The sequence below is a fragment of the Xiphias gladius genome, chromosome 16 (genome assembly GCF_016859285.1).
Source record: "Xiphias gladius isolate SHS-SW01 ecotype Sanya breed wild chromosome 16, ASM1685928v1, whole genome shotgun sequence".
NCBI classification, from domain to species: Eukaryota; Metazoa; Chordata; class Actinopteri; order Istiophoriformes; family Xiphiidae; genus Xiphias; species Xiphias gladius.
This window is the reverse complement of record NC_053415.1, coordinates 9,516,290-9,529,120: the sequence shown is the minus strand read 5'-3', so window position 1 is coordinate 9,529,120 and position 12,831 is coordinate 9,516,290. Positions and strand designations below refer to the sequence as shown.

The window sequence follows — 12,831 nt, the reverse complement described above, 5'->3', positions numbered from 1 at the left end:
ATTGCATATTCCTATTCCTGCAGGAGAGATGGGGAAATCCATCTCCTGCAAGGACAGTGCCTTTAATAAATAGTGCACAGAACACAGGCACAAACTCTCCCTCTTTCACCTGATCCCTCTCTGTCTCTCTCTCTCTCACGCACACACACACACACACACTTTCCCTCTCATGGAAATTGTTTCATTCCTTTTAGGCAATCTGGCTAATGCAAAAATCATGTATGTCTGTCTTTAAATATTTAATCTTAACAGCAGTGAGATTGAAATACAACGTTGAAGAGGCATTACTCCTTCCCTCCTGAAAGGTACAAGAGCTCAGAGAGAGAGAGAGAGAGGCAGCTGCTCTGCAATGTCAGAAAGAGAGAGGGGGAGCGACACGGAGAGATGGAAAAGAGACTCGGTTGTTCTCAGTGGCAATTTTGTTGCCATGCACTCTACGCTACTGGAGTTGGAGGCAGCATTAAAGCACGGTTTGCTTTGGAAAAGTATACAACCACATACGACAGCTCTCTGTTTTTCTTCTTCGGGAGCAGCCTTTGTTCTTTGACATAATAGATTCTGGTATGGGCTGAACCACGGCTGGAGAGAAACACTGTTGCTGCTTAGAACTTAGTGAGAAGAGATACAGCTCAATGACTCAGCCAAAGCCATGAATCTTGCACGCAGAAATGAATCGTGGGAACCTAATGGCCCCTAGAGATGAGTACAAGCAGAAAGAGAATTTCAATTCCTCTCGCCTTCAAGTGTTCATTTTACTCTCGTGCTCATCGGTAGTTCTGTAGAAATAAGATAGGTCCTGTAAAGTTATGCATGTAGGATTCCTCAGAATGTTTAAAATGTGAAAATGTTACTTTTAGAGACTTGTCTTATCAAAAAAGTTTTGATGGAGCCAATAAATCATGATGAAGAAATGTAATATGATAAGAGTCGGGTGAAGGCAGAACTTTGAGAAACTTTTTCACTCACCACAGAGAAGTCCTCAACTGAGCAGTTCTGTCCACTGAAATTGCAGCTCATGAGCATCTCTTCTAACTGATGTCCTGTCCTGTTGAAGATGTCCTGCATGTCAGGGGCAGGATACATTAAATCAGTGGGTTTGTGCCCATCCCTGTTTTTGGGAGGCAGACCTGTCAAGTTTGCCAGGTGGTAGATGTCGGCATCAGTGAGCGCAGAGAAGCGAAAGCGGTTGATGTTGCAGATGGTCACAGCGGGGAAAACCATCTCAGGGGTTGCCTCCTCATTCAGAGCTGTGACATGAGGGTGCTCCAGGTAAGAGATGGCACACTTAGCTGCTTGGTACAGAAACAGCGCCAGCGATGTCAAAAAGGCAAGAGCCCAGAGAGTCTGCCGGATGCCCAGGCGACCAGAGACAAAGATGTGGTTAATCCCATGAAGGGAGCAGGAGTTAGCAAACCCAGCCAAGTCCTTGGCCGGAGGCGTGCAGCTCTCCTCGATCAGGCTCTCCTTGTCCCCATCCTGCTTGCTGTTCTGCTTCTCATCCTCCTCTGCAAATTTGATTTTGCAAACAAATTCGATAGGCATGGGGGCAGCCAGGTCTGCGTTTTGGTTTTGTTTTTGATGGCAGCTATCAGCCCTGGATACTTCCCTCCTACTTCCTTGGCTTTTGTCCTCCGAGCAGGAAACAACTCCACAAAGAAGAGAAAAAGAAAGGAGAGAGTTTGTTGCTGCTGCTGCTGCTGCCTGTGCTGTGACTGATAGTGCTGCTGCTGCTGCTGCTCCTGCCGCCACGGCTGCTAGTGACTAGAGCGCTGCTGCTGCTGTGCTGCTACTGCTCTGAACGCTTGTCTCACTATTTGATCAGCTCACACATTCTCGCTTATCAGCAGTAATACAGCTGTCAAAAAAACCTACCCTTCCACTCTGCCTCAGACCCACAGATGAAAATGCAGCATTTTCAGTCAGGCTAAAATAGGCACAGGGTACTTAATAATTCATGAGGAGGTAACATTGTGATTATTTCCTCCTCACTGGCGCGAGTCACAACTTCCCCCGGTCATCCACATGCTTCCTACAAACAGCCCCCCTCCTGCAGGAGCCACTTGTTTGGACGGCGCTTTCACTTCTTGACCTGAATAAAGTTGGTGTCACAGGTTTTTCTGCCAAACATCCAGTGTTTGATGTAAACTGCAGTGGGTCACATCTTTTTAATGCCACCCCCAATAACGTCTCTAGAGAGCAGCTAATTGAAACAGTAATGAGGAGTGTGAGAAGTGGAATTTAGCACGAGGCAACTCCTGGCAATCAATCTTGTCTTTGCAACAAAAACGTAAAAGACTATTGATCTAGCGAACGTGTCTGTCAGAGATTAAAAGAGGCAGCACAACGGTGTTCTCTTATCAGGAATTAATGGTAGCATCACAAGACTCCTGCACGAATTTGAATTAGCGAGTGCCTCCTGATCTGGACCCCAATGCTGCTGAAGATGTTGAAATAAAGTATTGATCCGCCTCTGTCCCTACCCTTTACAGTGTGTATCTTAATGCTGTTAATGGCCCTTTTCCAAGTTGCCAAACAAAATTATGCAAATGCGAGGCAGAAAAGTGAGAACCCTAATGCATGTTATTCCCCTTTAAATGGAATTAGTCATGCTGGTCACATCACAAGGGGCTGGGACCTCTAGAGAAAAGGCATATTTAAAAGTGAATTCAACTGCTCGAAACACATTTGCCAAACAAATCCGAGAGAGCTTCAGAAATGCGAAATTACTCATAAACTGCAGAACAAATAAAGATACAAAAGAAATCTGCTTTTTCTTGTCCTCCTTAACATCTCTCTTGATAATGCTGATGACTTGTGAAAGTTAATAATTTTTGCTGTAAGTAAAGGACAATTTTTGTTATAACTGAACACCAAATGTTAAGAATAATCAGATCTAAATGAGGCTGGTTTAATAACACCCTCTCTTTCAGTTACAAAATAATGTAAAGACAAATATTCCCCATCTCTGCCTTTTTTCTTTATGTCTTTTTTTCATGGCAGTCCCTCAGACATCTGCTTTTTATACTTTTTTTACAGCAGGATTGTTTTTTGATGGTGTGTTCTTAGGTTAGATAAACAGAGATATCTAGGATATTGCCTTTACTTGATAGAAGTGAAGCGTCCATGGTTTAGCTAAGCCTCTGGTGGGCACTGAGGTCTGCTAACCACAGAGTGTTTTATGTAGTCACTCCCTGAGGATCCTGGGCTTATTTACAGTCTCACAGAGGGAATGAAATCTCACAGTCCACGCCATGACTAAATACCAAATGTGAATAAAAAAACATGCAGGCACATCTGGCACATGAAAACCATTCAAGGAGCGGGGTGCATTATATTTGTTTGTCAGAGCCAATTACACTCCAAACCCCGGGCCTGTGTTGTGTTTGATGCCCTAAAAATGAGAAACAATGGATTCAACATTGCTGACCTTCAAGTTATTTTTGATACTGTGAATAATGTCTCATTTTGCAGGAGCATTTAAATACATTAGCAGGTCACATCCAAGACAACCATAAACTGTATGAATAACAGCTTGATACAGTGATGTGGACAAATATTGTCCTCCCTGAGACAACAGGCTGAAGGTTTTATCATCACATCCAAAAGCTCCATCTATTAGACATCTCTGTGGTTAGTTGATGCTTTGACGTAAACTGCAGTGTGACAGTTTAAGACATTGTAAGCTCACTGTCCAAAATTTAAGAGGCTTGGTTTAGAGCAGACATGTGCCCATCATAACCAAAAGGAATGAATTATCATTAATTGGTTTTATTTGTTTGTAGATATTTTCACATATAAAATTCAATATATTTTAAGCCAGATTTAAGTAATTGAATTATTGAGTAAAAACCCCACAGGACAGAGCTGAACAAACAATGGAAACTACAACGGTTAAAATTTAAAGATATTTGGCAATAAACGGAAAACTATTGAGATTAAAAAAGGAATATTACATTACATTATATTTACTTTCACTGGAGCTGATAAAGTGAAAAACCTCAAGGGAGGACTCAGGCTGACCCTAATTTAGGCAATAAGATAGTCTTTCTATATATTTTTGACAAACTGTTGCCTTTTTAACCAATCAATTCCAGGTAACACAGTAGAAGCCCCAGGTATTCACCTCAGGATCTAAACCAGGAACATAAAAGTTAGGGCGATGTGTTACTACTGTATCCACTGCCATAGTCAATAATGGATTCATAAATGACAGCTTTGTTTGACATACAATTTCCACAATCAATAAAACAACATCACAGAGTCGTTTTGTTCTTTTTTGTTGTGTCGTTTTTTTCTTATTCACTCGCAAGCTCTCTCTGCCCCCCCCCCCACACACACTTTCTCTCATTCATGCACACTCTCTATATCATACTGTCAGGCTAGTCGAAACCGGACAACACACAACTTTGGTTTTAACAGCAGTAAAAATTGTTAGAAATGTCTACCCCTCACCCTGAACATATTAGTAGCAACCAGTGTTTGGTTCCTGTAGTGGAAACAGACTATTATGCCAGTCTCTTGCCAACAGGTTTGTGTTTTTAACAGGTCTAACTGCGAGATACGGTACATGTTGAAACATGGATCAAATCAATACAGCATTTTATTTACCCTTGTTTGTAAGCAAAAGTAATTTATAGCAGTCAAAAAATAATAATGGAAAAGGCAAATTGTTCTGAAGATGACTTGAGGGTCTAGAGACTACTTCGGTGTATATCATGGAGCCTAAAAATCCCTAATTAAGCAGCTCCAACTGTGACACCAGTTTCCTACTAATGGGCAGTGGTCATATGATCTTTATTAAACTCCAATCATTATGGCTACACGGTGGTTTGAACCCCTCCTTTTACCATCAAGAGAAAACTGACAGCTGAACTACAGCATCAGCCAGAAAACCTGCTTTGCACAAGCCTACAATTTCCTGAAGAGAAGAGACGAAATAGCCGAAACATCATAAACTTGTGAGACCTGGATAATCTTGTGTTGTCAGAAAGTTGTGGGGGAAACACAGAAAATGACAGTATTAGTTCAGACAGCGACTGTACTGGGAACTATTACTTTTAAATTCTTTGAGAGGAGGCAAAGGTATCTAAACACGATGATATATGAAATGTGTTCACAATGTTTAAATTAAAGGAGAAACTTCAAGTTACAAGAGGGAAAGTGAAGATGGATTCAGCCTTCAGTTTCTGTGGCAATGCATAACAGTCTGACATTACTCTCCACATCTATCAATTAAGGGTCAAAGCTGTATTTGCTGTGGGTTACATTTTTACATTTTGAGAGAAAGGAGGCTTGTGGCAACATTTTGATGTATGTTTGTGAATGTGAAAACGGTGGGAGTGAAAACAATTTCCATTTTTTACTAGTCTTAAATAACACAGCTTCTCACTCTGCGAGCGAGCACACCAACCGAGAACAATGTTGATTAAACCCACGAAGGAGTCCCAAAATCAAATGTACTTATGTCATCACACGAATGTGTCTTTTGTACAAATGTTTACATTGAAACAAACAAACAATTGTTCTTGGGCACGAGAGCAAATTGAAAGCAATAATAGTCCATGAATAAAGTTTCTAAGACACTGGTCTTTGACTAGATGCTGCTGATTTTTATTGTCATGGCTTCTAAGAATCGACTTCATCTGGATTTCTTCTGTTGGATTGTTTTCCTAATAGGTTTTTCTTGGACGTTTTTCTTGCCTTCACTGAGTTTTAAATTTAGATTTTTTTCCCAGACTCGGACATAGAATGGCCTCTTGATATGTTATACCAAAGTAAACTGATGGGTTTAAAAGGGTCTAGCTCTGTCCATGAAGACATGATTTTGTGGTAGAAGGCAATTTAATGAACCTAAATTAGTTTAACAGTAAACTGCATCCTTCACCTTGGACACAAGGTTATGATAAATTGCTGGGAAATATGTGGACAGGATGGAATTTAGACTATGGTCAAATGCCATTAAAGAGTTGCTGGCAAGGATATTGTAAATTATCAGATGGCTGAACACTGACGTTCATACTCTGAATATAAATGACAAATAAAATTAAAACTGGCAGCAGTCTAATATCAATTAATTAAGGTTTTTTTTATCGATTGGTTTGTATTTATTTTTTGCTAATGCTCTGATGCCAGTCATGCATTTAAAGTCATATAAACTTGTGCTCTTAAGACACAGTGAAATTGGTATTTTGTATTTTATTACTATGCTGTATCTTTGCCTCAAACCTTTTATAATAGAGCTGAGTGAAAAAAATAATGATGCAGCTACAAGATATGCCTATACAGTGATAGATAGATTCCACTACAGGAACCAGTGATTGACATACACTTCCGATAGATGTGGTACACAAAGCAGCTCAACTTTAAGGCTTGCATGTGTGTAACTTGTATTTGACAGGTATTAATTTGTTGATAACAAATAATGAAGGCTCAATGCAAAAGAGCTGCAGCTACCTCAGCAATAACACAGGCAGGAACCTGTGGTCAACAGAGAACCTGGCTCTGTGGAGCTGGCAGGGGAAATGTCAAATTTGCATAAAAGCCACAAAATATTGTATTTCTTGTTTTTCTCAATGTTTCATATTTGAAGGTGTGAAATTGTAGAGGCTGAAGACAGCGGGCTGATATTTGCTCTTTTTTTACCCTGAGCAAAGATGAGAAATCTCAGTTCAATGAGAGGACAATTTTGGTTGAACTGTTACAATTTAATGAGGAAGTGTACTGAAGGGTACTTGTATCAATCAAGTTACTAATGCCTGTTTTCATAAAACCTCTCGTTGTAGTATTTTTTCTGTAGCCCCATGTCATATCTAGTTGTGTCCACTTTTGCCAGTCATAGGATTTACTATTGGGTTTATAAACCTCCGTTTAAACTGTATCCTCTATACTATATGCACCTCCTTTCATCACTAAAATTGATGTAATATTTTCATTAAAATCATCATCATAGCTTTTGCTTGGATTTACCTGCTCAGTCTATTTCATGGCCAGAGCTTTGTACACTGAGGTCTATTCAGTATAATTATGTTGTGATGGAAATTTCTGCAGTTTCCGAGCCTTGCTGCCTTGAGCTACAAGCAAACAGTTTTTCTCTTGTTCACAAAAAAAAAAATATCCACACCATGATGTGGCATAAACAAGAAATGATAGAGAGCAATTGCACAAGCAAAAAGCTATCTTAATCTCCATGTGAGCAGAAAAGTGAATTCACAGAGGATGACATCCATGCCCCCTAAAGCCCATTTATATTATCAGGCTGCTGTGATCTGCACAAATGACATGGTAGCACCACACCACTTTCCTAACACCATCCTGTACCCCACACTGGTCTGTTTGATGGTCATGACTTGTCCATACAAAATCCCACAAAGATCTGACTTTCACTGATGGTGAAAGCCCCTCTCAATGTAAAACTGCAAGGTCGCATTTCAAAGGACTCTATATCATGTCACGGTCATATCACAGACAGTTCAAGCAAGTCACGGTATATGTAACTACTGTTTTGGTCCTCTCATATGGAACTATTTCCTTTTTCACCATGCTTGTTCCGATTTGTCATCACAAACTGAACATGGTCCCCAAAATTTCACATACAGCTGCCAAAATGTTCAGTCTCCCTGCTCCTAATCTTTTAAACTTACCTCCTGTGCCCCACCACTGACAGCATTCACAGTTGTAACAGACTCTGACCACCTGCTCTACTGCTGCTTTATTCTCCTCCCCTCCAGCAGAAAATAACTGGACAATCGGGCAGCAGAGGGCTTGCTTCAGAAAAAGCTTTGTCCCCTCTTCTTCACATGCACCACATAGCACTGTCCTTTATACAATCAATGTCTGTAACTAACATCTCTCAACTACCTATTTCAAGGTACTGTACTGTCTGTTGCATTGTGTACTATTGGTGTGTACATTGTGTTAGTATGTATAGTGTGTATGCATTGTATCTCAAAATTTAACTAATTATTTAAGCTTGAAATTTTGTTTATATCAAATGATAAGGTCTGCTGAAATTGCATGTCTACTTACACCGTGAGAAAGAATGATCAAAGTAAAGCAAAGCTGTTCTCATATGAACCCACACAGTATAAATGTCTGTTCATTTGTGATTTTGGATTAAGGTTATTCTACTGTGAAACTGCAAGGGGGAATTTGGAGGCATTCACTCACCACTTTACTGAAAATTCAGAACACTAGAGTTTTACTGCAGCTTTCATCTGTATGAAAACGCTGAAATGACTGGTGTAGCTTGCTAGGTAACATATCAGCTTGAATTAATGCTGAGATTGGACATGGTGTGGTTCAGTAGCTTAGTTCAGCCTTTGCGAGCACAAATTCTGCTACTTAGTTGTAATAGCAGATGAAAGTCTGACGTTCCACTGCCTAATGAGAGCGCTCATCATTAAGGTTGTACTATCTTCTGAAGGACCATATGGGTACTCATTTTACTGTATATGTAAGAACACACTGCCCAAAGGGAAGAGAAAAAATATGGGATGCTTGTGCAGTGGACTGAGGAATTGCCATGGTTTGCACATGAGTGCAAAGAGCAGGGTTCAGTGATTTTTTTATAGCCTTGAGGATTCAAGTCCACATTCAGCACGCTACGCTATGAAGCAAAGCAACATATTAGACACACACCCTCAATATTTATATGTGAAACAGAGAAACAAGTTAAACAATTGTGTCATTGACTGGAGGTGAAAGAATTGCACATATGCCATAAGTCTTTGGTGTCAGAACAGGAAGAGGCCACTGAATTTGGCATTAACGTGACTTTTTTTCTGTCACCAGATGAATGTAAATGATTTCTCCTGAATGACTGACTACTCTCATGACAACAAAAGAAATGGGGATAAACGTAAAAATATTCATCGTAATGCTGAAACAGTTAAAGTTAGCTGTAGACAAAAGGCACCCCATAATCAGCTTGCAAAGTAGTAGGGATCTGCCTCTATAGCTGAAGGTCACCGTAGCAAAAGCAGGTAACTGAGGTGAGCCTTTGCTTCCTCCTTCTTAAGTGCATTTTTTGGTTCTCTGAACTGACCCCCGCATGAAAAATGAAAGAAAACTTTTCTTTTCCATAAGCTAGTGAAACAAAAGCTAAATGTCACCAGCTGAATCTTTTCTGACCAAGAAACCATTCATGCGAAACATCTACAATATATGTAGTTTATAGTAAATAATAAATGAGCTTACTTTCTAACAGCCTCTTGACAAATAAAAAAAAAAAGCACAAACAAAAACACACTCAGTCCTCTTTTCAGAGTTCATGGTGTCAGGTTTTCTGAGCAGGCTGCAGGAGGATGAGGGAAAACAACTGCTTTAACTATTTTAGACTGAGTCAGCTGAAGCTGGGTACAAACCTGAAGACTATTAGAAACCTATAGAATCATACCACACAGAGATGAACTGACTTTGACAACATACACAGATTTGTTTTTGTCTTGTAGTCAGACATGAGGCTGTGAAATTTGTTTTCCCTTGCAACCTGTGCTGTGGTCAAAGACACTAGCAGATGGATAAACTGCTGCTCATCATGAAATGCTTGAGGAACCCCCCACCACCCTCACCCCAAACCACAAATTGTTGTTTTTACATTTCTGTTTGTTTAAATTAAAAAAATAGGATACAACCTGTTGATTAATGAGCTTTAGAGTTGTTGTTAGACATAGCAGCAGCTAGGCTAGGTGTTTCCCCTCAGTTACAGTCTTTGCGCTACGCTAAGCTAATTGCATATCCTCTCGTCTCTCTTTGTACTTTATGCACAGACATAAGAGTGGTAACAATCTTCTCATCAGAAAAAAAAGCTAAGCTTTCTCCCCAGAGCACTTGTGACCGTCTAAAGATAATGACACTGTATGCCAGAATGCAATGGGAAAAAGGATTGTATAGATCTTTGCTGGCTGCATGTTTTTCAAAAATATATTAGCTTCGCCATGTAACTCTTTTTCTGAACCGACGAGGCTATAATGTTATCATGATCTAACTGTTAGCATTTGATATCTTGATGCCAAGTGTTGGATCTCATTACCGGACAGATGCTGACTTGTTATTCTGTTCACAGTCAGTCAGCACAGGACAGATGGGATGGGGGGATGGAATGGGAAGCCTGGGAGGTACCGCTGACCCCCCTCCCCTCCCCATCAGCTGCACCAACAACATGCCACACGCATCATAGGCCCGGCCCATCTTTGACTCTGATGGAAGCTCACCTGCCCTCCAGCCTCCCCGAACAACAGGGCTAGATCCCCTGCTAACTGTTTTAAACAGCCTGCGCCACTGGCCCACTGAAGCCTGAACAAATTCTACACTCACCACTGGGAGACTTCTCGTTCATTACGCCTGTGAAATTTTATAAACGATGACATAAATAACTGTGGTTGGGAAAAAATAACCAGAAGACTGCAAGAGAAATAAGGTCTTTGAGTGCATACTAGTAGCAATCATAGATTTAGGTACTGATATCATTGTTGGAAATAGACAACATCCTAACTTTGCAAGCTAGTTAAGATAAGATAATTCTCCTTTTAGGATGCCTTTTTAACATCTAGCCAGAGAAAACAAGTTTACAGTTTTCTAATTTACAGTTCTTTTTTCTGTGAGCATTATCCCTGTGAAATAAACTGATAAAATAAAAAGAATAATATTGAAAAATCATTGCTTAAACTTGAGACACTGATTTATAAATGAGATAAACTGTGTATACACTGTTAGAAAAAGGTTGTTGTTTCTTTTTTAAAATAATCTTACATATTTCACTTCTCCAGTGGAGTAAACATATACAATTGTAGGCTAGTTATGTATTTAAGGTCCCTGCTGGGCTATGAGGTGAATTCAGGAAGGTCCTAAAATGATACCTACCTTGTTCATGTTGTATTCTTTCTCAAAATTTGACCTTTGATATAATTTTAGAGTCAATGTACTCTCTATATTGTACATTAATTCATTAATTCTGGAGCTTAATTTTGTTTCTTTATTGTAATCTTCATATCATTTTGCAAAGCAAAGTCATGGAACATGCTGCGGGGTTTGTGAGCTCAGGGACAGGTCCCTTGTACATGAAGTTCAAGGGATAAAGCATTTTAGTATTATACTCCCGTGAAGTTAGGGGACTGACAAAACAGATTTTAAAAAGAATGGTCAAAATTGAAGTAAATGATGCAGATAACCTGACTTTTATTCTCCAGCACGGGGAAAGCTCCAAAAACACAACAGCCCATTATGCGACTCGAAAGTTTGGAAAACTTTGTAGGGGGCTGACAAGTACTGCTCATGATAAGTAAACTGAATGTGTAACAACTGGAGTGGCTTTTATGTTTTGGAAGGAGCCTGTTTTTATTTCAACCATTAATATATGTGTAGTGTCGATGTAAATTTAACATGTGGATTAAAAATGTGTTTGCTGTTTTGTGCAGGGTAACTAGGAGCAGATTAAGAGGCGGGACATAAAAGCCGTATCCTTGTACACTGTTGAAGATCATAGCCTAAAATGTTTACACTTGTGTCAGCTGCTCACAAAGTTGACTAAAGAGCCTTTGGTGTCATATAGCTGTCTTTTTCTTTTTTCTTTTTTGTGTTTTTTTGAGTGTGAACCTCAAACTATTTACTGTCGGCTGTGCAGAACAGCCTGCTCCACTGCCCCGCTGATGGCTGAGCAGATTCTCTGCTTACCACTGGGAGACAGTTTGACCATGATTTTATGTTCATTAGGTTTGTGAGATTTTGTAAACAAATGGCATAAGTATTCAAAGTACAGCATGTGCATGTGGAGACTATGTCTGATGCATTAAGAAATATTTTTTTCAACTAACATATGAATAACTTAACTTTTGTTTTTGAGAGATGGAAAACTGCTCGTTTGATTGCTTTAAATTTTTCCATTCATAGAATACAAATCATGTTGCTGTTTAGTAAAGTGGGAAGCAGAAAGGAAAAAAGTCCTCTATCCTCAACCTAATAAATATAAAAAGCACCACTTTTCAAACTGTGTAGGGATTTATTTGAACAGTCAGTCTCACTACTAAGTGAGGACTTTCACTGCCTCTTGCATCCGGAGAAACTGAAGCCGTAGTGTGTAAGCAGGGTGTGATACTTGGATGGATGATGAAAGTGTGCTGGGCCTGGACAGTCAAATCCCAGAGGGTAGTCCTGACGCAAGATGTTAGAACCTGAATAAATCATGTAATGTTGCTGTATCATCTCTGCCCAGATCAATCTTGCCCAATCAATACATCAGTCTTCAGGCATGATATCTCAGGGACAGAGGACGTGGCACCTGGTCATTTGCATCATGTGAATGATTGGCTGACAAAGAAGCTTGGTGGGGCCAGAGAGGGGCAATTATAGCAAGGGCAACGAGGGGTGAGAAGCATAAATATTGCAAAATAGTCACCCGATAATGGAATTCTTACGATTGCAAATAGAGACAGATCAAATTTACACTATTAGATAAGCTTTCGCATCAGCCATCTGCTCTGTGCAAACTCTGGAGATGGGTACTGTTTATTATTTCTTCGAACAACACCCTACTCTAGGTCAGTTGTTCATAACAGAAATCTAGCTATTCACAGCATGATGTTCAGTTATCTGACAACACCTCATATTGTTCAGTCAGTTTATGAATGCACATCGATTCTTGTTTTGTTCTGTGGAGCAAAGATAAAGAAAGCAATAATCCTTTGTATTAAAAGTATTGCCATGGCTCCTTCAGTTCATCAAAGCACTGTGAAATAACAGCATACTGTGCCACTAGTTGCTGATGAATTCATGTTACACTTGCTCACAGCAGGAACAAGCATCTCACACTGCAGTCTCACGGGGACTTCTTTCCTA

The 12,831-nt window shown here is 39.9% G+C and overlaps 1 protein-coding gene across 1 annotated transcript in view; it reads right to left on the bottom strand.

The window, feature by feature from the left end:
- Nucleotides 1-1,542, bottom strand: part of asic4a (acid-sensing (proton-gated) ion channel family member 4a) — an 81,311-nt gene extending 79,769 nt beyond the window's left edge. Inside the window, exon 1 of the mRNA XM_040148696.1 lies at nt 967-1,542. Coding sequence (XP_040004630.1) covers nt 967-1,542 — 576 coding nt within the window. The remainder of the gene's footprint in view (nt 1-966) is intronic.
- Between the last annotated feature and the right edge of the window lie 11,289 nt (nt 1,543-12,831).